This window comes from Salvelinus fontinalis, chromosome 6 (assembly GCF_029448725.1).
Source record: "Salvelinus fontinalis isolate EN_2023a chromosome 6, ASM2944872v1, whole genome shotgun sequence".
Taxonomy (NCBI): Eukaryota; Metazoa; Chordata; class Actinopteri; order Salmoniformes; family Salmonidae; genus Salvelinus; species Salvelinus fontinalis.
The window spans coordinates 49621915-49648433 of NC_074670.1; the positions used below are offsets into that span (position 1 = coordinate 49621915).

A 26519-nucleotide genomic window follows, 5' to 3' on the forward strand; every position below is an offset into this window, starting at 1 on the left:
CAGCCTGGGTCTAGCTGGTCTGGAGCTGTAGCAGACAGCTCCTGGCGCGTGGCAATGATTCCATTACAGCAGCGCGGCTCTCTATTTTTCTCGCCTTCACTGTGAAATGGAAGTTGGGGATGTGATGTGATGGGTGTCTGTGAGAGGAGAGGCCGGGCGCTGAGGCTTGATTTGTGGCCGTTTGAAGCGCCCCAATAAAGCTCTCTGATGATGGACGTACTAACTAAGAGGTATTAGAGCGCCGGCTCTCTCTGATGCGAATCAGCCACGCTTCCATCCAAGCTGAGTGCTGTGCCTTGGTGTGTGGAAGTACTCAAAGTGTGTGTGTGTGTGTGTGTGTGTGTGTGTGTGTGTGTGTGTGTGTGTGTGTGTGTGTGTGTGTGTGTGTGTGTGTGTGTGTGTGTGTGTGTGTGTGTGTGTGTGTGTGTGTGTGTGTGTGTGTGTGTGTGTGTGTGCGTGCGTGCGTGTGTGTGTGTGGAGACATTTAGCATGCAGGTATGTGTGTCTGCATTTGTGTGTGTGAAGAGAAACTCAGCATGTGTGTGTCAGTGTGACAGGGCAGAGAGCTGTTTGTTCTACTGCTCAGTGAACACACACACACACACACACACACACACACACACACACACACACACACACACACACACACACAGGTGTGTGCTACTGCCCTGTGCTGGCTGCGGGTCAGTGGTAATGTTCTGGGCAGAGGACAGAGGATCCCCAGGGGGTATAGGCCACATGTGTCCCTCTGAACCAATGGATCTGATCTAGAGCCTGCTCTGCTGGGTCCACACATGACACCATAACCTTTGCTCTGATTCATTTACCACTGAGCTGGAGGGTAGGCAGAGAGGATTGGGGACAGTACGCTCAAATACACACAGGTTTAACCTCGGACATATGGTACTGTACACATACACATACAGACAGATTCTATCTGTCTCTTTCTTTCAACCACACACACGCCCTCGCACAAGCACACACACACACACACGCACGCGTGCATGCACACACACATGCTATCCCGCCCAATTCATCTGCACACAATCACAAACTTCCTTCCTTGAGGGCTTTTAAGAGACACTCCAACTCTCTTCTTTGTCAACTAATCAGTGTCTAGGAGATGTCACAGGAAATAAAAAGCCAGAGTGCCATTGTCTCCGCAGGAAACGACAAACCCAATACACAAGTGCTGTGATTGCTTCAGACTGCTGGGTATTTGTCTCCTTTTATTTTGTGCCTGTGTGTTCTGCTAGAGCACTTACCTCTTGTTCACTTGTTGACCTGGTCGACGTATCGGCAGTGACAGTAGTGTTCTATTAGTACCAAAGTCTTTCTCCAGAGTGCCCGCCACCACATCACCTTGACTAGCATTTCTGCAATGTGCCTCCCTCCTCTCACATATCGGCAGCTTTGTTGCAGTCAGAGCTGTGGCGGGTGGCACACATTCTCTCTCTCTTTCTCTCTCTCTCTCCCTCTCTCTCTCTCTCTCTCTCTCTCTCTCTCCCTCTCTCCCCCTCTCCCTCCCTCCCTCCCTCCCTCCCTCTCTCTCTCTCTCTCTCCCTCCCTCCCTCCCACTCCCCGTTCGTGTTTTGACACTGGTGGGGAATGACATCCTGCAGAAATAATGATATTTTGAGTGGTAGCTGCAAGCTGGGGATCTAGTGTGTAATTGAAACACTGGGGCACTTTCACACTCTGCCTCCCCCCGTCCTCCCCAAACCCAGCTGTGCTCCTGATGGAGCTCCCCTGATTCGCCCAGACAATCCCTCACACTTCTGGCAGGTGGCAAAGAGATACATTCTGGGATTTATTTATTCAGAGTTTATTCCTCCCAACCCCCTCTGCAAGAGGTAGCTGTCCGGGGTAGTGTCTCACATTGTCTTGCATGTGTGGTAATATACACCGTGTATGATTGATTTAATGTTTTAGCTTGCATATGTGTTGATATATGCGGAATTTAGAAAAATTGTATGTAAACGCCGCAGCACAGGAAAGGATATTAAATTGCATCATATTGATTAATGTCAAAGAAACTCATCCAGCAACGACACATAATTTGTACTTATACAGTACTGATTGAATATCCCATACGTTCCTTCATCATCTCATACACTTTGTCTGTTGTCATGTTTTTAAAGGGGCATCTGTAACATTAAGTGATACTCATTTGACACTGTGGATTGTGGGAAGGCAGTTTACAAATGTCACAAATGGTGGGAGATGTATTGGGGATCATGAGCAGCCATCGCCTAACTGTGGTTGTTATTTGTCTGTGTCTGTCTGTCTGTCTGTCTGTCCATGTGTCTGCAGGGTGCGGCTTGAGGCGTTCTCAGACAACAGTGGGAAGCTGCAGCTCTCCCTGCAGGAGATCATAGAATGGCTGACGGCCAAGGACGAGGAGCTGTCAGAGCAGCTGCCCATAGGGGGTGACGTGGGGGCCGTCCAACACCAGAGGGAGTTCCACCAGGTACTGTGTTGGGCCCCTTTCAAAAGCTACATCACAAACACTGAAACAAGCCAAAATGGTAGGTAATACTTAGAATGTTCTTACAGGGCAGGGCTCTCCAACCCTGTTCCTGGAGAGCTACCCCCCCATTTTATTCCAAGTTTTTTCTGTTGCACTAAGGAACAATCAACTCATTCCATGGCTTCTATAGAAAGTGTGATTTAATTAATTTACTATAGGCAGATACACAGTAATTACAGTGAACTATAGTTACAAATTGCTTGAGTGGAAACCATCATTCATGCCGAGCTGCAGGAATGTGTGTTTGAGTTACCATCCAGTTGACTCGTATTGATCAAACAAATTCAAAGGCGCCTTCACAGCACAAACCAGTATCACTTTGTCTCTCCCTAGAAACTCGTTAGTTACCTGTTTGGAATTAATAGGGCCACTATTTTATGTTTCAGTGCTTTGACACTAACCTTAGTTTAAGGTTAGCCCATCGGTAACATTACGGATAGAGGGAAGTAAGCACTTTGAGAGCAGTACATACCTAATCCCTTCCTCCAAAAGGATTTACCTACTTTCAATTAGCAACCTCTTCGATTTGAGGCTCTCTTAATTTGGCCATCTATCAAAATAACGACTCTATTTCAGGATTTAAGACTCTGGCTGTTATCTGCAGGACAGATCGGGACCAACAAAATGGCAGTGGTGTGTGTTAAAACTAGTGGTGGAAAAAGCACTGTATTGTCATACTTAAAGGTAAAGATACCTTAATAGAAAATGACTTAAGTAAAAGTGAAAGTCACCCAGTAAAATACGACTTTATTAAAAGTAAAAAAGTATTTGGTTTTAAATATACTTAAGTATCAAAAGTAAATGTAATTTCTAAAATATCATTTCAAATTCCTTATATTAAGCAAACGAGACGGCACTATTTTCTTGTTTTTTAAATTTACGGATAGCCCCTGACTATATCCAACACTGAGACATAATTTACAAATGAAGCATGTGTTTAGTGAGTTCGTCAGATCAGAGGTAGTAGGGATGACCAGGGATGTTCACCTGATAAGTGTGTGAATTAGACCATTTTCCTGTCCTGCTAAGCATTCAAAATGTAACGAGTACTTTTGGGTGTCAGGGAAAACGTATGGAGTAAAAAGTACATTATTTTCTTTAGGAATGTAGTGAAGAAAAAGTTGTCAAAAATATATATAGTAAAGTAAAGTACAGATATCCCAAAACACTACTTAAGTAGTACTTTAAAGTATTTTTACTTAAGTACTTTACACCACTGGTTAAAACCACCCAGTGGTGAATCTATAAAAGATACCCTGAACTGTCGTTAAATAAGAGTGATTCAGCTGAAATCTTTTTATTTGACATGTTAAAAAGCCCCAGCTGCTCTGTGTTGATGGATAGGGGAATTCAACTAGTTGAAAGCTGAGACTTGTGGAGCCAAGCAAGCAGATGCCGGGTGCAGAATATAAGAGGACAGATCGAGTCTCTCACATTCAGGGGCTTGTTCTGCACCCCTCCTTATTCTGTAGTTGAACATTGAGAAAATCCTTCCTTGCAATGGTTTCAGTTTAAAAAAAATCAATTTCCCGGTAAAAACATCTCCATTTGGTATGATATGTCCCCCAAACACAAACAGGCAGGCAGGAAGGCAGATACGTACTGTACACACACACACACACACACACACACACACACACACACACACACACACACACACACACACACACACACACACACACACACACACACACACACACACACACACACACACACACACACACACACACACAAACACACCATAATTGGTCCTGTACTACAGCAGAATGCTCTTTCCACCTACGTTCCAATTTTCTGTGCTGTCAGTTTGTGCAGTGTGTCTCTGAGGGGAGAGAGCCATATTGACAGTGAGAGTGGTCCTCACCTCCCCCTCTTCCCCCCTCCACTAACACAGACTGCCGCTGTGAAATCAGCTTCCCAATTAACAGGACAAAAACCATACAGTCACACACCATCTCTCTCTCTCTCTCTCTCTCTCTCTCTCTCTCTCTCTCTCTCTCTCTCTCTATCCTGCTAATCTCTCTATCTCTCTATCTCCTGCTAAGAGATTATAGCCCACTGTGCTGTTTCCTCCCTCCCTCCCACCCATACTACAGATTTTGTTACTTAGTATGTACCTGCTAAAATCACAATAGCTCCCCTCCCCTCCTCTAAGCTCCACCCTCCTCCTTCCTCACCCCTTTCCTCCCACCATCCCATTTCTTTTCTCTATGCCCCCATTTTTATGCAATATTCCTTTATAATCTATCTAAGGAGCTCCCACTCCCCAAGTGTGACGTTGCTCTAAAACTTTTCAGACAAAGCGGAGAGGGAAATTGTATGGAGTTTTCTGTGGAGAATTTCAGGGTTTGAGAAATGTGAGTTATTGATCTTAAGTGGATTTATTCTGCAGTGTTTCATTGCGTGGGGAAGTGTCCCTTTCAGTTTGTGTGTGTGTGTGTGTGCGTGTGCTTGAGTGCGTGCGCATCGCTCTATAAGTATGTGCATGTGTAGTGTTCTATAAGTGTGTGTGTTTAGTGTTCTATAAGTGTGTGTGTGTGTAGTGTTCTATAAGTGTGTGTGTTTAGTGTTCTATAAGTGTGTGTGTTTAGTGTTCTATAAGTGTGTGTGTGTAGTGTTCTATAAGTGTGTGTGTGTAGTGTTCTATAAGTGTGTGTGTGTAGTGTTCTATAAGTGTGTGTGTGTGTAGTGTAATGTAAGTGTGTGTGTAGTGTTCTATAAATGTGTGTGTGTAGTGTTCTATAAGTGTGAGTGTGTGTGTAGTGTTCTATAGGTGTGAGTGTGTGTGTAGTGTTCTATAAGTGTGTGTGTGTAGTGCTCTATAAGTTTGTGTGTGTAGTGTTCTATACGTGTGAGTGTGTGTGTGTGTGTGGGTAGTGTTCTATAAGTGTGTGTAGTGGAGGTCGACCGATTATGATTTTTCAACGCCGATACCAATACCGATTGTTGGAGGACCAAAGGAAGCCGATACCGATTAATCGGCCGATTTTTTACATTTATTTGTAATAATGACAATTACAACAATACTAAATGAACACTTATTTTAACTTCATATAATACATCAATAAAATCAATTTAGCCTCAAATAAATAATGAAACATGTTCAATTTTGTTTAAATAATGCAAAAACAAAGTTTTGGGGAAGAAAGTAAAAGTGCAATATGTGCCATGTAAGAAAGCTAACGTTTAAGTTCCTTGCTCAGAACATGAGAACATATGAAAGCAGGTGGTTCCTTTTAACATGAGTCTTCAATATTCCCAGGTAAGAAGTTTTAGGTTGTAGTTATTATAGGAATTATAGGACTATTTCTCTCTATACGATTTGTATTTCGTATACGTTTGACTATTGGATGTTCTTTTAGGCACTTTAGTATTGCCAGTGTAACAGTATAGTTTCCATCCCTCTCCTCGCTCCTACCTGGGCTCGAACCAGGAACACAACGACAACAGCCACCCTCGAAGCAGCATTACCCATGCAGAGCAAGGGGAACAACTACTCCAAGTCTCAGAGCGAGTGACGTTTGAAACGCTATTAGTGCGCACCCCGCTAACTAGCTAGCCATTTCACATCGGTTACACCAGCCTAATCTCGGGAGTTGATAGGCTTGAATTCATTATCAGCAGAGCTGCTGGCAAAACGCACGAAAGTGCTGTTTGAATGAATGCTTACGAGCCTGCTGGTGTCCACCATCGCTCAGTCAGACTGCTCTATCAAATCATAGACTTAATTATAATATAATAACACACAGAAATACGAGCCTTAGGTCATTAATATGGTCGAATCCGGAAACTATCATCTCGAAAACAAAACATTTATTCTTTCAGTGAAATAGGGAACCGTTACATATTTTATCTAACGGGTGGCATCCATCGGTTTAAATATTCCTGTTACGTTGCACAACCTTCAATGTTATGTCATAATTACGTAAAATTATGGCAAATTAGTTCGCAATGAGCCAGGCGGCCCAAACTGTTGCATATACCCTGACTCTGCGTGCAATGAGCGCAAGAGAAGTGACACAATTTCACCTGGTTAATATTGCCTTCTAACCTGGATTTCTTTTAGCTGAATATGCAGGTTTAAAAATATATACTTCTGTGTATTGATTTTAAGAAAGGCATTGTTCTATAAGTGTGTGTGAGTGTTCTATAAGTGTGTGTGTGTGTGTGTGTGTGTGTAGTGTTCTATAAGTGTGTGTGTGTGTGTAGTGTTCTATAGGTATGTGTGGTGTTCTATAAATGTGTGTGTGTGTGTGTGTGTGTGTGTGTGTGTGTGTGTGTGTGTGTGTGTGTGTGTGTGTGTGTGTGTGTGTGTGTGTGTGTGTGTGTAGTGTTCTATAAGTGTGTGTGTAGTGTTCTATAAGTGTGTGTGTGTGTGTGTGTGTGTAGTGTTCTATAAGTGTGTGTGTAGTGTTCTATAAGTGTGTGTGTAGTGTTCTATAAGTGTGTGTGTGTGTGTGTAGTGTTCTATAAGTGTGTGTGTGTGTGTTTAGTGTTCTATAAGTGTGTGTGTGTGTGTGTGTGTGTGTGTAGTGTTCTATAAGTGTGTGTGTAGTGTTCTATAAGTGTGTGTGTAGTGTTCTATAAGTGTGTGTGTAGTGTTCTATAAGTGTGTGTGTGTGTAGTGCATAATCTATTCATCCAGAGAAAAGAGAGAAGGATGAAGTAATACTGAAACTAAAAATAATTATAATAATATATGCCATTTAGCAAACGCTTTTATCGAAGCGACTTACAGTCATTCGTACGTACATACATTTTACGAATGGGTGGTCCCTGGAGTCAAACCCCCTTCCCTGACGTTATAAGCGCCATGTGTTCTGAGAAAGCTCAATGTAATGGTGTCTCTGGGGGCCCCAGACATAAATGGGGGACCGTCAACATGTTTGGAGGGGGCAATGAAACCATTTCCTTCTATGACTCTTCCTCCTCCATCATGCATAATGTAGCCTAATTGGATCTGAAGTCTTTATATTTAATGTTCCTTCAGCCAAAGACGGCACCCCTCGGTGTGAAATTTAGCTGAAATTAAAGTTTTAACGCAGCGGAGACCTAAGGGAGGGAAGTAAACCCGCAATCCCACCTTGGGTACCAACCGCTCACTCAGAAAAAAACGAAACAAGCGGGTTAAAATCTGAGTTTCCTTAGTAACCTCAGCAGGAAATCTTATCATAAACCACAGCTCCTGCGCAGAACACATTTCTGCATGTTTGCTCAGCATCAGTGGTATATGCCAGTTCAGTGGGGCTCCGTATTTAAACCCGTCAGTGAGGAAGGAGGCTGGTGTTATCAGGCAGTGACTGGCTGCAGTCATGGGGTTTAATAGCCACTGAAAGACAGTCGCCACTGCGCCGCTCGCCACAGGGGAAACCCTGTCCCGGCTCCTTGAGGGAGCAAAAGGGGGCTCAGTTGAAAAGTGTGCCCCCTCAGTTTTAGTTTTTTGTCCCTTTATAAAAATCGCAAAAAAAGTTAAAATTATTAGGTGACACGTTGGCGCAAAATCTGTATCTTCTCTGCACTGTGTCAGCACAATGGACAGCGCTAGCTGCGATGTGTGTAGGGGAGCTATGGAAGGCCACTGAGGTGGTTAGCTATGAATAGGGCTGTTACGGTGACCATATTACCACAACACCGGCAGTCATGACCACATTCAAATTCCACGTGATCGTTTAGTTGCGTAATTAGACTTCAAGCTCTGATGCTGCTGATGGTCATTAGTAGCTTACCAAACTTGCTAACTGCCTGGTACTCAGCACTCGATTGTCCCTTTAATCACTCTGACATCGATGCAAATGTTTTCAAAAAATTAAATCAATCACTTCATGAGAGCCAATGAGCTGATGTTGAGCAACATTTCTATAGGCTATGCAATTGTGTGAGAAAACAGAGTTTTGATGGACTCTACTAAAAAGAGGAGGATCCCATCAGCTTTCTATAGCCTAAGCCTATTATATTTACTTATCAGCTTTCCTAATATTAAGTACATTTCTTCGCTTTTACAACCGGAGTATAGCCTACCTGGCTGGTATGAAAATGAACCACAGGAAAAGCGTCTTCCATTCGCTATTTAAGTGCATAAATGACATGTATTTTTCCCCCCGTGCCCCTGTTCTGAGATAGGTACATGATAATGGTCCATTCTAAATCAAAACTAATTTCAAACATATGATTTAGTATATGTAAGATAACATTAAATTAAGAGTAGTCTGATGGGTGATTATATTAGCCTATCAACGATGGGCATCAATGATTTATTATCAATAATAATGCCCAGCGTGTTCAGTAAGGCAAGAAACAGAGAATGCCTTTACAAAAAAACTTTTTCAAATCCTAGTCGCACACCTCATGTAGCCTTGCCCATAAGCATATATGTTTTGATAAGGTTTGTGTCACAACTAAAGTGGACAAATAACTTCTTAAAATGAAGCACATTAATCTGCTTTACAACCGGTGTAGGTGCCTAAGAGACAGTTTATGCTTGATCCGAAAATGTGGTCGGAAGCGGTGTATGGATGGTGTGATGTAATTGCGGAGCACCCGGACGCACGCAGAGGACAAATTGAGCTCCGTACGGCATTGTCGTGTGCCTCTCAAATGTTGTAACAATGCGTAGGGCTCAGTATTGCTCCGCACTGACATGATTGGTTGATGGTAGGTGAGGGCGCTAGGTCCTGTATAAACACAAACTCACTTCCTTGACAACCTCCTTCACAACAGCTCTGCGCTACTCTGTAAAGCGAAAAAAGTATGATTTCCCAGTCTTCTGCAGAGGCCGTATCACCGTAAATGCCACATGCCAATGCAGACGTTGGATTGACCATGCAGCGCCTCTCACTGGCATGCAAATTTCAAATTTGGGGAAGATAATTTTCACCCAAAAAATGCACCTTCATAATAGAGCATTACATGCATAATCACATTTGTGTTACCTTTTGAGAACGGTGTTTTCACACTAATTTATTGCATTTTGGAACATTCACGCTCACAGCCTACTGCCGTGTGTGATTTCTGCGCTTATAATGTGAAGAAACAGCCTAATAGTTGATCAACATTTTAAGCTAAACGTTCTGACCTGTTGCATCAGCCTCATTGCTTAAAAAAATAAATAAATATGCGAGTGGTTGTATTAATTTGGGATCTAAAGCATCCCACAACTGTCCAAGAGTATGTTTGGAATATTTATTTATTGCACAGAAGGACAAGTTGACCAATATAATAGGTCAACTTTTGTACTATGGGGGATAGTAGATTGACATAGGCTAGTGCTTTTGCTGTTCGTTGGGCCTACTCATCTTGTTGGCTGATGAAAAGTAGGCTAAATGTAGACAGTTCTTCTAACATCTTCAATATGCGCCTCGGGATTTCAATGAGAGGGACGCGCGCAATTGCGTCTGTCTTCACTTGTAGCCTACATCTTAGCTGAGATACCGCTGAGAAGGGCCCGATCATGTGACGGGCATTGGCTAATAAGAATTGAGATATCTGAGAGCGCCATGTGAGTGAGAGGTGCTTTGGAGCATGACAAAGAGAAGGGAATTGTAATTATTATATTAATTCCAAGGGCACAACGGCCACTTTGGCTGCAAAAGGCATGGATTTTTTAGGGAGCATTACAGCCACACAAGGGGGAAGCTGCTGAGAAATTCTAGGTCTGGTGAGAATATTATCAAGTGCTTATCTTACTATGAATGAGAGACTGATAAAGTGTGTGCAGCCTGCACAAGAAACAAATCAAAGCTCAAGCCTTTCATTCAACTCTTTTCAAATCATCATCAGAGTTGCATCATGCAATCTTAGAATGCATTAAACATCTAGACATACAGTACCAGTCAAAAGTTTGAACACACCTACTCAATCCATGGTTTTTCTTTATTTTTGCCTTTTTCTACATTGTAGAATAATAGTGAAGTCATCAAAACCATGAAATAACACATATGGAATCATGTAGTAACCAATAAAAATGTCCAGGGTTTTTTCCCCTCTGGTTGCACATTTAATATGCTGATAGAAATTTGGTCAAACGGATTTAAGTTTCCCTGCGTTAAATTCCCCGGCTACTAGGAGTGCCGCCTCTGGGTGAGCGTTTTCTTGTTTGCTTATGACGAAATACAGCTCGTTCAATGCTGTCTTAGAAAAATACAGATGAAAACTCTCCAGGTAGATAGTGTGGTCTACAGCTTATTATGACATATTCTACCTCAGGTGAGCAATAGATCGAGACTTCCTTACATACTGTTCACCAGCTGTTTTTTACAAAAATACATAGTCTGCCTCCCCTTATCTTACCAAACACCATGGAACCACACAGCCGTCATACCGCTCAGGAAGGAGACACGTTCGGTCTCCTAGAGATGAACGCACTTTGGTGCGAAAAGTGCAAATCAATCCCAGAACAATAGCAAAGGACCTTGTGAAGATGCTGGAGGAAACAGGTACAAAATGATCTATATCCACAGTCAAACGAGTCCTATATCGACATAACCTGAAAGTCCGCTCAGCAAGGAAGAAGCCACTGCTCCAAAACCGCCATAAAAAAGCCAGACTACGGTTTGCAACTGCATATGGGGACAAAGATCGTACTTTTTGGAGAAATGTCCTCTGGTCTGATGAAACAAAAATAGAACTGTTTGGCCATAATGACCATCGTTATATTTGGAGAAAAAAGGAGGAGGCTTTCAAGCCGAAGAACACCATCCCGACCGTGAAGCACGGGGTGGCAGCATAATGTTGTGGGGGTGCTTTGCTACAGGAGGGACTGATGCACTTCACAAAATAGATGGCATCATGAGGTAGGAAAATTATGTGGATATATTGAAGCAACAATCTCAAGACATCAGTCAGGAAATTAAAGCTTGGTCGCAAATGGGTCTTCCAATGACCCCAAGCATACTTCCAAAGTTGTGGCAAAATGGCTTAAGGACAACAAAGTCAAGGTATTGGAGTGGCCATCACAAAGCCCTGACCTCAATCCTTTAGAAAATTTGTGGGCAGAACTGAAAATGTGTGTGCGAGCAAGGAGGCCTACAAACCTGACTCAGTTACACCAGCTCTGTCAGGAGGAATGGGCCAAAATTCACACTATTTATTGTGGGAAGCTTGTGGAAGGCTAACCGAAACATTTGACCCAGATTAAACAATTTAAAGAGTGAATGTAAACTCTGACCCACTGGGAATTTGATGAAAGAAATAAAAGCTGAAATAAATAATTATCTTTACTATTATTCTGACATTTCACATTCTTAAAATAAAGTGGTGATCCTAACTGACCTAAGACAGGGAATTTTTACTAGGACTAAATGTCAGGAATTGTGGAAAAAAACTGAGTTTAAATGTATTTGGCTAAGGTGTATGTAAACTTCCGACTTCAACTGTAAGTAAAAATACTTTAAAGTACTACTTAACTAGTTTTTTGGGGGGTATCTGTACTTTACTATTTATATGTTTGACAACTTTTCATTTACTTCACTACGTTCCTGAAGAAAATTATGTACTTTTTACTCCATACATTTTCCCTGACACCCAAAAGTATTCATTACATTTCGAATGCTTAGCACATAAGGAAAATGGTCCAATTCACGCACTTGTCAAGACAACATGGTTATTGCTACTGCCTCTGATCTGGTGGACTCACTAAACACAAATGCTTCATTTGTAAATTATGTTTGCCCCTGGCTATCCGTGCATAAAATAAATAATCATGATTGTGCCGTCTGGTTTGCTTAATATAAGCAATTTGAAATGATTTATACTTTTACTTTTGATACTTAAATATATTTTTGCAATTATATTTTCTTTTTATACTTAAGTATATTTAAAACCAAATACTTTAAAACTTTTACTCAAGTATTATTTTGCTGTGTGACTTTCACTTTTACTTGAGTAATTTTTCATTGAGATATCTTTACTTTTACTCAAGTATGACAGTTGGGTACTTTTTCCACCACTGGCTATATTAAATGGATTTATTGGACTTTTTAAAATGTAGATGTTCCAAAGGTCTGCATCAGTAGCTTGTAGGCTATGCTTGGTAGCCAGGAGATGCTATATGTGTTTATGTTAATTAACGGTCTATTACCGTGAGAACGCAGTTATTTGCCTGACAATCACCAGCTGACAAAATAGCATGTCCGCCATAGCCCTAGATATGACTCCTGTGGTAGGCTAAGTGAATAACGTGATATGCCTCTGTCTGTAATATTCTATTTTGATTTATAAGGGTGGGGTCAAGTTTACAGTTGAAGCTGCTATGCTCAACTCTGCCTCATGCCCCACGACTACAGAGTTGAGTTAGCTTCTTAGCTAGCTATAAAAATTGTTAGTGTTATTAGCCTTAGTCTATTTAACTAGCTCGAACCAGCTAATCTGCCACTGCTACGATGGATATCAAAAATTGGCTTCGCCAAGGTAACCAAACAAAACCAAAAGGAGAAAGCGAGCGATTGGCAGCAACAGCAGTATCAAACCACCGAGGCCACCGCCAAGCCCAGCAGCGATGATGATGTCGAGCTCCAGCTAGCTCCGCGTGCAGAGCCTACCTACCCTTCCACAAGCGTCGCCAGGATAATGGCTCCACAGCTTCCTCCACCTCCGACTCTTCCTGACAATATCTGAACAGAGAAGCCAGCCCAGGTTAGCCTAGAATCCTACCCTAGACGCAGTTTTTCTGTCCAAAAATGTTCATTTAATAGCAACTGGTTCATAGGAAGAGAGTGTCTGGAATACTCAATGACTGCAGAATTCAATATAATTCCAATGTAAGAACCCAAATGATGTCCCTGGGTCTAGCTACATATCAATATGTTTCATCATAGAAATAAATACATTCTATTATGGTTTTCTTGGTAGCCTATTGGTTTTCGTTGCTGTAAACATCGGGAACGTGTTTATGGTAGGCTGGCGTTGCTTAAATGATTAGGTGGGTCGAATTCCATCCACAGAATTGCATTGGGCCATATCACAACGTGTTGCTCTACTCAGGAGAGGTTTTCCATGTTTGATGCTGGCCTATAGGTCCATTTACACAGACAGCTGTGCATGGCTGCATCTCACTGTAGTAGGCTGTAGGCTATTTAGATCTCCATTCGCCTTTTTGTTTTCCTGCGTTTCTTACTGTTAATGTAACTAGCCTAATTATATAAAATATTTTTTATATTTTATAAAAATTTGCACCCCCTTTTGCCATCAGAGCAGCCACATTTTGTCGGGGCTTAGACTCTACAAGGTGTCGAATGCGTTCCACAGGGCTGCTGGTCCATGTTGACTCCAATGCTTTTCAAAGTTGTGTCAAGTTGGCTGGATGTCCTTTGGGTGGTGGACCATTGTTGATACACACGGGAAACTGTTGAGTGTGAAAACCCCAGCAGCGTTGCAGTTCTTGACACACTCAAGCCGGTGCGCCTGGCACCTACTACCATATCCCGTTCAAAGGCACTTTAATATTTTGTCTTGTCCATTCACCCTCTGAATGGCACACATACACAATTCATGTGCGGATTTAACAGGTGACATCAATAAGGGATCAAAGCTTTCACCTGTATTCACCTGGTCAGTCTATGTCATGTTCTTAAAGTGTTGCACAGTCAGTGTATTTCACTTTAGTTTAATAACGTACTAATACATAGGCAAAAGTTTTTACCTAGCATAAGTTGAGTGGTGAATGGAGATTAGCTGTTGAGGACGAGAGAGTCTGGTTGACACTGCCTGTCCATAGGGCCCACAGGATTCTCTGTGACTGTGTCCTAAATGGCACCTTATTCCCTATAAAGTGTATTACTTTTGACCAGAGCCCTATGGGACAGCCTATGAGTCATTAATTCCACTGGGCGGCTGGGTTGGTTTCTAGGTCTGCAGCAGAATAATTTGCATGTACTCAGGCAGTTCAGCACAGAGACGATATAGTACAGACTGACAGCTAGGCAGTCCTATGTGGCCCTGCCAGTTGCTCCTCACTGTGTGTGTTCATGTATGCAAATTGATGTGTGTGTGTGTGTGTATGTGTGTATAATGTACAGTATGTGTTATAATGAGCCCATGCATGTTGTTTGTATGTGATTGAACCATGCTTTCATCTCTGTGTGGGCTCCTGTTCTGTCTGTCTCCAGGTATTCATGGAGGATGTCAAGTCTCGGGGGCCGTTCATCTACTCTGTGTTGGAGTCTGCTCAGGCCTTCTTGGCACAGCACCCCTTCCAGGAGCCTGAGGAGACGCTGCCCGACGGAAAAGGTCTGCCCACCGACCCCAAAACCGTGCCAAATGACAACCTACATATGTAGGATCTTAATTTGAGCTAGTTTGCTACAGGAGGAAAATAATCCTGCAGCAACAGGAAATGTTAATTATTATGTGAATTATAATTAATGGAAATGTTTTGTAGCGGTTGATACATTTTTTGTTAGGGTAAATCAAGTCGGATATTTTAAAGGGGAAAGTACAAACTTTAGAAGCCTTTTTAAACCTGAATACACTCCAAGTTTGCAACAAAAGAGTCACCAACAAAAGAGTGATCAAATTAAGATCCTACATCTGTAGGTGCCATTCCTCCCCATACTACCCTGCCACATTGCCACACGCACCAAAACCAGACCTGAACAGTGAGAACAGAGCGAGATAGGGAGTTCAGTAAGTTGATCTCCAGCAGGTGTGTATCTACCATTAGGTCTGATTAGCAGCTACCTGTCCTGCTGTATCAGAGTGGATCAGAGAATGTATGTTTGGGGAGAGCAGTTGGGTCGGGACCAATTAGCCCAGTTCACACCATCTGGTCAAATCAATAATGCAGCATGCTAGGCTGTTTCTGCCCCCCACTCTCCTTCCCTCCCTTCCTCGCCCTCCCCCAACCAGCGTCCTCTTGCTCCACCACTGGTGGCACGCATGGGGAAAAGATGGGGGTGAACTCTCCCTGTTTCTCTGCCCCCAACAAGATATTTCGCACAGTTTCTCCTATCCAACTGTTTCTTTCTACTGATGTTTGCACCAATTGGGGCTAACACTCTCTTTGCCTGGCTGCCCAATCCCTCACCCTGTTATCCTTCTCCCCCCTCTTCATCCCCTCCTCCCCCTCCAGAAGTGTCTCCGAGGAAGCGGATCCTGAACGTGAGTCGCTCAGTGTGGAAGCAGGCCAACGTGGCCAGTGACCTGTGGGAGAAGCTGACTGCCCGCTGCGTGGACAAACACAGGTCAGATATGCGGCACAGGCCCACTCCACTGGGCTACAATACACCCATGATTCTGGGTTTTCGATTGGCTAGAAATGTTTTTACCCTGCCTGTACTCAAATATCATTGGGTCTTTATTTTGACAGCATCAAGGAAAATGCTATGGGCGGAATAAGGTTAGGGTTGGTGTATTGCTCAGGTATTAGGGTGATGTCTTGCGTTAGTGGTAAAACTGCATACGACAATGTATAAAACAACTGTAGAAGTTAAAGTATTCTGTCTGTGTCCAAGGCACATGGAGCGGACCCTGGAGCGCCTGATGCAGACCCAGGCAGCCATGGAGGAGCTGGCGGTGGCTCTAGAACAGGCTGAGGGGGTCCGGGATGCATGGGAGCCTGTAGGGGACCTCTTCATCGACTCACTGCAGGACCACATCGATGCCACCAAGGTAAGCATGTATGTGTGCGTCTCAAATATTAAGCAACCTGTCTGCTTCAAATAAAAAGCTGGGCTTGTTTGTGTGTGTGTGTGTGCGTGTGCGTGTGCGCGCGCGCGTGTGTGTGTGTGCGAGTGTGTATGTGTGTACTGTGCTCCTCACCACCAGGGCCAGACAGAATCTGCAGATATCAGATTTCACATCAAAGTGATTTGAAATATAAAATACCTGTGGAATCGACACAGATGAAATGGTGCCTGAAACATGAACAGATCCATCTTTATTGCTTAGATATGAAGACAATGCTGTGAAGATATTGATAAGAAAACTGTCTAAAAGATTCCCTCTAGCTACGCTCGCTAATCTGTTAGCTGTGAAGAGGCTCCTCCACTCTGCTAGCTAGATGGCTGTTATTTCACTGTAATTATGGAAGATCAGTCTCTCTATCCCTCTGCTCTCTTAGCTTTGTTTCTGTTAGTATTGTCTCAGTGTGGTTTAAGTGTTCCTGGGCGACATGATTTGATTTGATTTTTTATTTATTTATTTATTATGATCTTATTAGTGTTTAAGTCTTGCGTCTTCAGGACGTGTGGGCCACATGGGCTTATAAGACACTGTATTTGCAGTAGCAAAATGTAATTATAATATATACAGTACCAATCAAAGGTTTGGACACACCTACTCATTTATTTTTTTACTATTTTCTACATTGTAGAAAAGTAGTGAAGACATCAAAACTATGAAATAACACATATGGAATCATCTAGTAACCAAAAAAGTGTTTAACAAATCAAAATATATTTTATATTTGATATTCTTCAAAGTAGCCACCCTTTGCCTTGATGACAGTTTTACACACTCTTGGCATTCTCTCAACCAGCTTCATGAGGAATGCTTTTCCAACAGTCTTGAAGGAGTTCCCACATATGCTGAGCACTTGTTGGCTGCTTTCCTTCACTCTGCGGTCCAACTCATCCCAAACCCTCTCAATTGGGTTGAGGTCAGGTGATTGGAGGCCTTTACACAGCCTGGAGATGTGTTTTTGGTCACTGTCCTGTTGAAAAACAAATGACAGTCCCACTAAGCCCAAACCAGATGAGATTGCATATTGCTGCAGAATGCTGTGGTAGGCATGCTGGTTAAGTGTTCCTTGAATTCTAAATAAATCCTGACTGTGTCACCAGCAAAGCACTCCCACACCATCACACCTCCTCCTCCATGCTTCACGGTGGGAATCACACATGCGGAGTTCAACCATTCATCTACTCTGCATCTCACAAAGATTGGAACTAAAAAATTGGACTCATCAGACCAAAGGACAGATTTCCACTGGTCTAATGTCCATTGCTCATGTTTCTTGTTTAAAGCAAGTCTCTTCTTCTTATTGTTGTCCTTTAGTAATGGTTTCTTTGCAGCAATTCGACCATGAAGGCCTGATTCACGCAGTCTCCTCTGAACAGTTGATGTTGAGATGTGTCTGTTACTTGAACTCTGTAAAGCATTTATTTGGGCTGCAATTTCTGAGGCTGGTAACTGTAATGAAATTATCCTCTGCAGCAGAGGTAACTCTGGGTCTTCCTTTGCTGTGGCTGTCCTCATGAAAGCCAGTTTCATCATAGCGCTTGATGAAAGTTTCTTCAAGTGCAGTCGCAAATGTTCCGGATTGACTGACCTTCATGTCTTAAAGTAATGATGGACTGTCATTTCTCTTTGCTTATTTGAGCTGTTCATGCCATAATATGGACTTGGTCTTTTACCAGATAGGGCTATCTTCTGTAAACCACCCCTACCTTGTCACAACACAACTGATTGGCTCAAATGCATTAAGAAGGAAAGAAATTCTACAAATTAACTTTTAACAAGACACACCTGTTAATTGCAATGCATTCCAGGTGACAACCTCATGAAGCTGGTTGAGAGAATGCCAAGAGTGTGCAAAGCTGTCATCAAGGCAAAGGGTGGTTACTTTGAAGAATGTCAAATATAATATGTATTTTGATTTGTTTAACACTTTTTGGGTTACTGCACGATTATATGTGTTATTTCATAGTGTTGATATCTTCACTATTATTCTACAATATAGAAAATAGTAAAAAATAAAAACAAAGGGCTGAACAAGGGCTGAAAAAGGGCTGTAGGGCTGTAGGGCTGTATCCAGGCATTCCACATTGCGTCTTGCATAAGAACAGCCCTTAGTCGTGGTGTATTGGCCATATACAACACCCCCCCCCCCGTGGCCTAAATATATCATGTTTTACTGTTTACTGGTTTGCTGTTTGGTTAAATGCACTTTAAATAAATTGTGATTTGATTTGAAAGGGCACAGACCTGTGCAATATATACTGTAAACCTCATTATAATTTAGCAGTATGAACCCTAAATAGAAACGTTTCTTCCCAACGACGTGTGTTGTAAGGAGATAACTGTGCATCATTCAGTTGAATAAACTAGCGTTAAATATTAACCTCCTTATAACACATTTTTTCAGAAAAGTTTCAAATTTAATTACCTTGCCTGATTGTTATGAGGTTTATGGTAGCCTTTCCTACCCACAAATCTGTGCTCCTTTGCCACCATAAATGTCACACTCAGTGGGTTTCAGTGTGTTTATGTACACAATTCATTTGTTTCAGAGAAAGTGTTAGTTTCTATCTTTCTCCTACGTTCATTCTCCCAAACGGACAGCCAATTAAGCCTGACGACAGCAGGCTGTGCATTGAGTCAATAGCCAGTGACATGTTGATATGACGGAGGTCCCTCAGTTCGTTGGCTGATGTTGAATCCCCAGCCAGTCATTTGTTTAGTTGTTAAGTCACAATGATCATGTCAATGTTTGCCTTGCTGTCAGTGCCAGCACATGTTCCTCATTTTTCTATGTCTCCAGGGCAGGCTTTCCAGCAGCCTCTGTCTGTCTGTGGTGTACACACACATACACTCTCTCTCTCTCACACACACACACACACACAAACACACACACACACACACACACACACACACACACACACACACACACACACACACACACACACACACACACACACACACACACACACACACACACACACACACACACACACACACACACACTCTCTCGCTTCTCTGTCTCTCGCTCTCTTTCTCTCTCTCTCTCTTATCTCATGTTTTTGTCATGAGGCTGCAGCACAGACGCCATTAGCTTGATATAACTGCAGCACTGTGCGCACACACACACACACACACACACACACACACACACACACACACACACACACACACACACACACACACACACACACACACACACACACACACACACACACACACACACACACACACACTCACACATCCCTTAGATCATTAGTGCTGTTTTGGCTGGGTTGATCTGACTCTTAAGTTGCGTAAGCCATGAAGGGTCCCTGTTGTATCTCTCCCATGGTGATGGGTGTTTGTGCGGGCAGCAGCTCCAATACTAGGTCCACAGTCCACACAGCCACATAACAGAGTGAGTCTAATGCCATTAAACTCAGTCAACTTGGGGAAAGGAATTGGGCATGCATTGTGAATTTTTTATTATTTGATGAATGTTATGAACCAAATTTCAATTGATTTCTATAATTTACCGAGTTGAAAACCCTGCCAGTACCATGTGGAGGGGGGGGGGGGGGGGGGGTGTGTGTGTGTGTGTCTGTCTATGTGCCTCTCCCTCTCTAATTCTCTCTATTTCCTTCTTCTCGCTCTCTAATTCACTCTATTTCCTCCCTCTCCCTCTCTAATTCACTCTATTTCCTCCCTCTCCCTCTCCCTCTCTAATTCTCTCTATTTTCTCCCTCTCCCTCTCTAATTCACTCTATTTCCTCCCTCTCCCTCTCCCTCTCTAATTCTCTCTATTTTCTCCCTCTCCCTCTCTAATTCACTCTATTTCCTCCCTCTCCCTCTCCCTCTCTAATTCTCTCTATTTTCTCCCTCTCCCTCTCTAATTCACTCTATTTCCTCCCTCTCCCTCTCCCTCTCTAATTCACTCTATTTCCTTCCTCTCCCTCTCTAATTTTCTCTCTAATTCATCCCTCTCCCTCTCTAATTCGTTCTCTATTTTCTCCCTCTCCCTCTCTAATTTTCTCTCCATTTCCTCCCTTTTCCTCTTTCTTATTTGCTCTCTTTCTCCCTCGCCTTCCTTTCTCTCATTTCCCCTTCCTCTCTTTTCACCTTCTACATCTCACTCCATTCCTCCTCCCTCCCTCTCTCCCTCTCTCCCTCCCTCTCACCTCCAGTTGTTTAAGGAGGAGCTAACTCAGGTGAAGGAAGGCATGAAGCACATCAATGACCTGGCTCATGAGCTGGCCATTTCTGACGTCCATTTGTCCATGGACAACGCCCACTCCCTGGAGCACCTCAACAGTCGCTGGAAACTACTGCTGGTAACTGGACCTGAACCTCCCCACAACCACTTCCCTCAACCTCCCCATAACTTTCCCACAACCTCCCCACAACCACCTCCCTCAACCTCCCCTCCCTCAACCTCCCCATAACCTTAACACAATCTCCCCACAACCACCTTCCGTCCATACAACCTCTCCACAACATCACCTTGACTTCCACTCAACCAGTCGATAACATTATCTCAACTGAAAACCTTAACTTTATCCTCAATCTTTCTTCAAACTACCCTCACAACTTCCCATAAACCTCCCCGCAACCTCCCCACAACATCACCTCAACATTGCCTCAGAATCCCTTCAACCTCCCCATAATACCCTTTCTGTTAAAGTTTTATTTGATTGACTTCACTTCACATCTGTGGTAATTGCACATCCTCAACCTTCCCACAACATCTCTTCAACCTCCATACAACCACTCCTCCTTTAACAACCTGGTCTTCCATGGCTCACTTCCTCTGTGGTCATCTCACAAGACATCTCAAATCAAAGTGTACATGTGGGAACATGTGTGTCTGAGCAAGTGTGAAGTCATTAACGTCTGTAGAAATGAATGTACGTAAGTGTTAAGTTGTCTATTGTCTTTGTCTATTTATGCTTTTGTATTGGAAGAAAAATAAAATCTTGCAAAAAAGAAATGCTTACTTGCAAGCTCTCCTCAACAGTGCAGTACAAATATCTATATCAAAATAATCAAAAATCAAATAATACCATCTGATCGAGTTTCTGACCGAGTTTCTTGCAGTATGGCTCAGTCGTAAAGTGAGAGGCTACAACAGTCTCTGAGTTTAGGCTTATCTGCAGCTTTGCCTTGGCCTCTCTTGTGATTGCATCATTATAGAGAGGATGCAACAAATGATGCCTTTTGTCTCCAGAGTGAAACCTATTGGATTGTTCTGAGGGGAAAGTGGTGAGGATGCCAGGAATCAGCAAATAAGGCAAGGGCTCAGATAAGAAAAGAAGGCTTTTCTCTTTCTCCTCTGTTCCCTGTGTGTTGCTCTTTCTCCCCTGCTCCCTGTGTGTTGCTCTTTCTCCCCTGCTCCCTGTGTGTTGCTCTTTCTCCCCTGCTCCTTGTGTGTTGCTCTTTCTCCCCTGCTCCATGTGTGTTGCTCTCTCTCCCCTGCTCCCTGTGTGTTGCTCTTTCTCTCCTGCTCCCTGTGTGTTGCTTTTTCTCTCCTGCTCCCTGTGTGTTGCTCTTTCTCCCCTGCTCCCTGTGTGTTGCTCTTTCTCTCCTGCTCCCTGTGTGTTGCTCTTTCTCTCCTGCTCCTTGTGTGTTGCTCTTTCTCCCCTGCTCCCTGTGTGTTGCTCTTTCTCTCCTGCTCTCTGTGTGTTGCTTTTTCTCTCCTGCTCCATGTGTGTTGCTCTTTCTCTCCTGCTCCCTGTGTGTTGCTCTTTCTCCCCTGCTCCTTGTGTGTTGCTCTTTCTCTCCTGCTCCATGTGTGTTGCTCTTTCTCTCCTGCTCCCTGTGTGTTGCTCTTTCTCCCCTGCTCCTTGTGTGTTGCTCTTTCTCTCCTGCTCCCTGTGTGTTGCTCTTTTCTCTCTTGCTCCTTGTGTGTTGCTCTTTCTCTCCTGCTCCCTGTGTGTTGCTCTTTCTCCCCTGCTCCTTGTGTGTTGCTCTTTCTCTCCTGCTCCCTGTGTGTTGCTCTTTCTCCCCTGCTCCTTGTGTGTTGCTCTTTCTCTCCTGCTCCTTGTGTGTTGCTCTTTCTCCCCCGCTCCCTCCCTGTGTTGCTCTTTTCTGTCTTGCTCTGTCTGTCTCTCTTGTACTTTCTCTTGCTGTCTCTCTCAATTCAATAGTTCTATTCAGTGATTAGTCTGTCTTCCGTTGCCAAAGTAAGAACACAGAAACCTATTGAACGCCCCCCCCCCCCTCTCCCTCTCGCTCTCCTCCTCCCCTCATTCTCCTGTTGAATAATGTGATGCTAAATCCCTGTCATTTGAATAACATCATATGCTGCTGCTGCTCTCTCTGCTGTGACACAGACGTAATGCATTTTTTTTAAGGCTGATACTCTAATATTTTTGGTCTTGAATAATTTAGTAATTCTGCTGCAAACCTCCGTTAGCCTAGTAGTCTAGCAGTAGTAGAGATAGATGGTAGTACGCTGCTGAGTTGGCACCGACATCTCCTTGCAGCATTCCAACTGCTCCAAATTAGTCTGAAGCAATCTGCGTAGGCTTGAGTGCATCCTGCCTTGTTCATTTGGGCGAGCCAGTGTGCATAGCCGTGTGTATCTTGAGCAATGGTGATGTTTTCCTCTCCATAATGCTAACTTCTCATCTCAGCTCGTTGGGCTTGCTTGTCCTTGAAGTGCCTCGGGATAAATGTGCCTTGTTCTATCTTACTCTATCTTACTCTCTTTCTCAGTGTGATTGGCAGGGCCAGCTCCAGGCATAAGTGACATAAGTGGCCGCTTAGTGCCCCCAGCACTAAGGGGCCCCCGACCCAAAAAACGATAAATATATATATATATACTACTGTTAAAAGTCTTAGAACACCCACTCGTTCAAGGGTTTTTCTTGATTTTGACTATTTTCTACATTGTAGAATAATAGTGAAGACATCAAAGCTATCAAAAAGCACATATGGAATCATGTAGTAACCAAAAAAGTGGTAAACAAATCAAAATATATTTCATATTTGATATTCTTCAAATAGCCCCCCTTTGCCTTAATGACAGCTTTGCACACTCTTGGCATTCTCTGAACCAGCTTCACCTGGAATGCTTTTCCAACAGTCTTGAAGGAGTTCCCACACATGCTGAGCACTTGTCGGCTGCTTTTCCTTCACTCTGCGGTCCGACTCATCCCAAACCATCTCAATTTGGTTGAGGTCGGGGGAGTGTGGAAGCCAGGTCATCTGATGCAGCACTCCATCACTCTCCTTCTTGGTAAAATAGCCCTTACACAGCCTGGAGGTGTGTTGGGTCAGTGTCCTGTTGAAAAACATATGATAGTCCCACTAAGCTCAAACCAGATGGGATGGCTTTTCTCTGCAGAATGCTGTGGTAGCCATGCTGGTTAAGAGTGCCTTGAACTCTAAATAAATCACAGACAGTGTCACCAGCAAAGCAACCCAACACTATAACTCCTTAACTCATATCTCCATGCTTTACAGTGGGTACCACACATGCGGAGATAATCCATTCACGCACACCGCGTCTCACAAAGACACAGTGGTTGGAACCAAAAATCTGTCAGGGGTTGTGTGCGGAGAATACTTGGAGTCAAACGCAGGACACAGGTGTTGAGCGAAACCACAGAGATTTACTCACGATAAATGCACAATTCCACAAATGGAACATAAACAGATACGAACACGTATCAAAATACAACACCTAACGCACAACCAATCACGGACAAACAGAAATGAAAGCAAGAGGGTTAAATAGGGAACATGATGGAGAAATTGAAAACAGGTGTGGATAATACAGACAAAACAAAACGAAACTGAAAAGTGGATCGATGGCGACTAGAAAGCCGGTGACGTCGACCGCCGAACACCACCCGAACAAGGAGAAGGGCCGACTTCGGCGGAAGTCGTGACAAAATCTCTAATTTGGACTCCAGACCAAAGGACAAATTTTCACCTGTTTAAAGTCCATTGCTCATGTTTCTTGGCCCAAGCAAGTCTCTTCTTATTGTTGTCCTTTAGTAATGGTTTCTTTGCAGCAATTGGACCGTGACAGCCTGATTCACGCAGTCAACTCTGAACAGTTGATGTTGAGATGCGTCGGTTACTTGAACTCTGTGAAGCATTGATTTGAGCTGCAATTTCGGAGGCTGGTAACCCTAATGAACTTATCCTCTGCAGCAGAGGTAACTCTGGGTCTTCCTTCCCTGTGGCGGTCCTCATGAGAGCCTGTTTCATCATAGCGCTCAAGGGTTTTTGCAACTGCACTTGAAGAAACTTTCAAAGTTCTTGACATTTTCCATATTGACTGACCTTCATGTCTTAAAGTAATGATGGACTGTCGTTTCTCTTTGCTTATTTGAGCTGTTCTTGCCATAATATGGACTTGGTCTTTTACCAAATAGGGCTTGTTGGCTGCTTTTGACTGGAATTGTATATACAAAAGTATGTGGACAACCCTTAAAATTAGTGGATTCGGCTATTTCAGCCACACCCGTTGCTGACAGGTGTATAAAATCGAGTACATAGCCATCCAATCTCCTTACCGAAGAGCTCAGTGACTTTCAACGTGGCATCATCATAGGATGCCACCTTTGCATCAAGTCAATTCGTCAAATTCCAGCCCTGCTAGAGCTGCCCCGGTCAACTGTAAGTGCTGTTATTGTGAAGTGGAAACGTCTAGGAGCAACAACGGCTCAGCCGCGAAGTGGAAGGCCACACAAGCTCACAGAATGGGACTGCTGAGTGCTGAAGCGCATAAAAATTGTCTGTCCTCAGTTGCAACACTCACTACCAAGTTCCAAACTGCCTCTGGAAGCAACGTCAGCACAAGAACTGTTCATCTGGAGCTTCATGAAATGAGTTTCCATGGCCGAGCAGCCACACACAAGGCTAAGATCTCCATGTGCAATGCCAAGCGTCGGCTGTAGTAGTGTAAAGCTCGCTGCCATTGGATTCTGGAGCAGTGGAAACGGGTTCTCTGGAGTGATGGATCACGCTTCACCATCTGGCAGTCTGACGGACAATCTTGGTTTGGCGGATGCCAGGAGAACACTACCTGCCCGAATGCATAGTGCCAACTGTAAAGTTTGGTGGACGAGGAATAATGGTCTGTGGCTATTTTTCATGGTTCAGGCTAGGCCCCTTAGTTCCAATGAAGGGAAATCTAAACGCTACAGTATACAATGACATTCTCGATGATTCTGTGCATCCAACTTTGTGGTAACAGTTTGGGGAAGGCCCTTTCCTGTTTCGACATGACAATGCCCCTGTGTACAAAGCGAGGTACATAATTGGTTTGTCGAGATCGGTGTGGAAGAACTTGACTGGCCTGCACAGAGCCCTGACCTCAACCCCATCGAACACCTTTGGGATAAATTGCAACGCCGACTGCAAGCCAGGCCTAATCGCCCAACATAAGTGCCCGACCTCACTAATGCTCTTGTTGCTGAAAGGAAGCAAGTCCCCGCAGCAATGTTCCAACATCTAGTAGTGGAAAGCCTTCCCAGAAGAGTGGAGGCTGTTATAGCTGTTATGCTGATGAATGAGGACCCAAAAGCGACTTAACAAAAACAGAGTCTTTATTCCAGTCTTAAACAAAACGGTACTCCAGGATATATCTTAGATGACACCTGCTCACACGCAGCATCTGTTGAAGGCAAAAACACGACAGGGCGGAACCAGGACACAGAACAGCAAACATCAAACAAAGATCCGACAAGGACAGAAGCGGAAAACAGAGGGAGAAATAGGAACTCTAATCAGAGGGCAAAATAGGGGACAGGTGTGAAAGATTAAATGAGGTAGTTAGGAGAATGAGGAACAGCTGGGAGCAGGAACGGAACGATAGAGAGAGAGCGAGAGAGGAAGAGAGGGAGGGGAAGAGAGAGGGATAGAAAGAGGGAAAGAACCTACTAAGACCAGCAGAGGGAGACAAATGGAAGGGAAGCACAGGGACAAGACATGATAATCAAATGACAAAACATGACAGTACCCCCCCACTCACCGAGCGCCTCCTGGCGCACTCGAGGAGGAACCCTGGCGGCAACGGAGGAAATCATCAATCAACGAACGGTCCAGAACGTCCCGAGATGGAACCCAACTCCTCTCCTCAGGACCGTAACCCTCCCAATCCACTAAGTACTGGTGACCACGTCCCCGAGAACGCATGTCCATGATCTTCCGTACCTTGTAAATAGGTGCGCCCTCGACAAGGACGGGAGGGGGGGAGGGAAGACGAACGGGAGCGCGAAGAAAAGGCTTGACACAAGAGACATGGAAGACAGGGTGGACGCGACGAAGATGTCGCGGAAGAAGCAGTCGCACAGCGACAGGATTGACGACCTGAGAGACACGG

The 26519-nt window shown here is 43.7% G+C and overlaps 1 protein-coding gene across 3 annotated transcripts in view; it reads left to right on the forward strand.

The window, feature by feature from the left end:
- Positions 1 to 26519, forward strand: part of LOC129858013 (dystrophin-related protein 2-like) — a 199512-nt gene that overhangs the window by 109256 nt on the left and 63737 nt on the right. For all 3 annotated transcript variants that reach the window (XM_055926860.1, XM_055926858.1, XM_055926859.1), the window contains 5 exons: positions 2314 to 2470; positions 14632 to 14752; positions 15594 to 15705; positions 15976 to 16132; positions 20368 to 20514. In XM_055926860.1, the coding sequence (XP_055782835.1) occupies positions 2314 to 2470; positions 14632 to 14752; positions 15594 to 15705; positions 15976 to 16132; positions 20368 to 20514 (694 nt within the window). The remainder of the gene's footprint in view (positions 1 to 2313; positions 2471 to 14631; positions 14753 to 15593; positions 15706 to 15975; positions 16133 to 20367; positions 20515 to 26519) is intronic.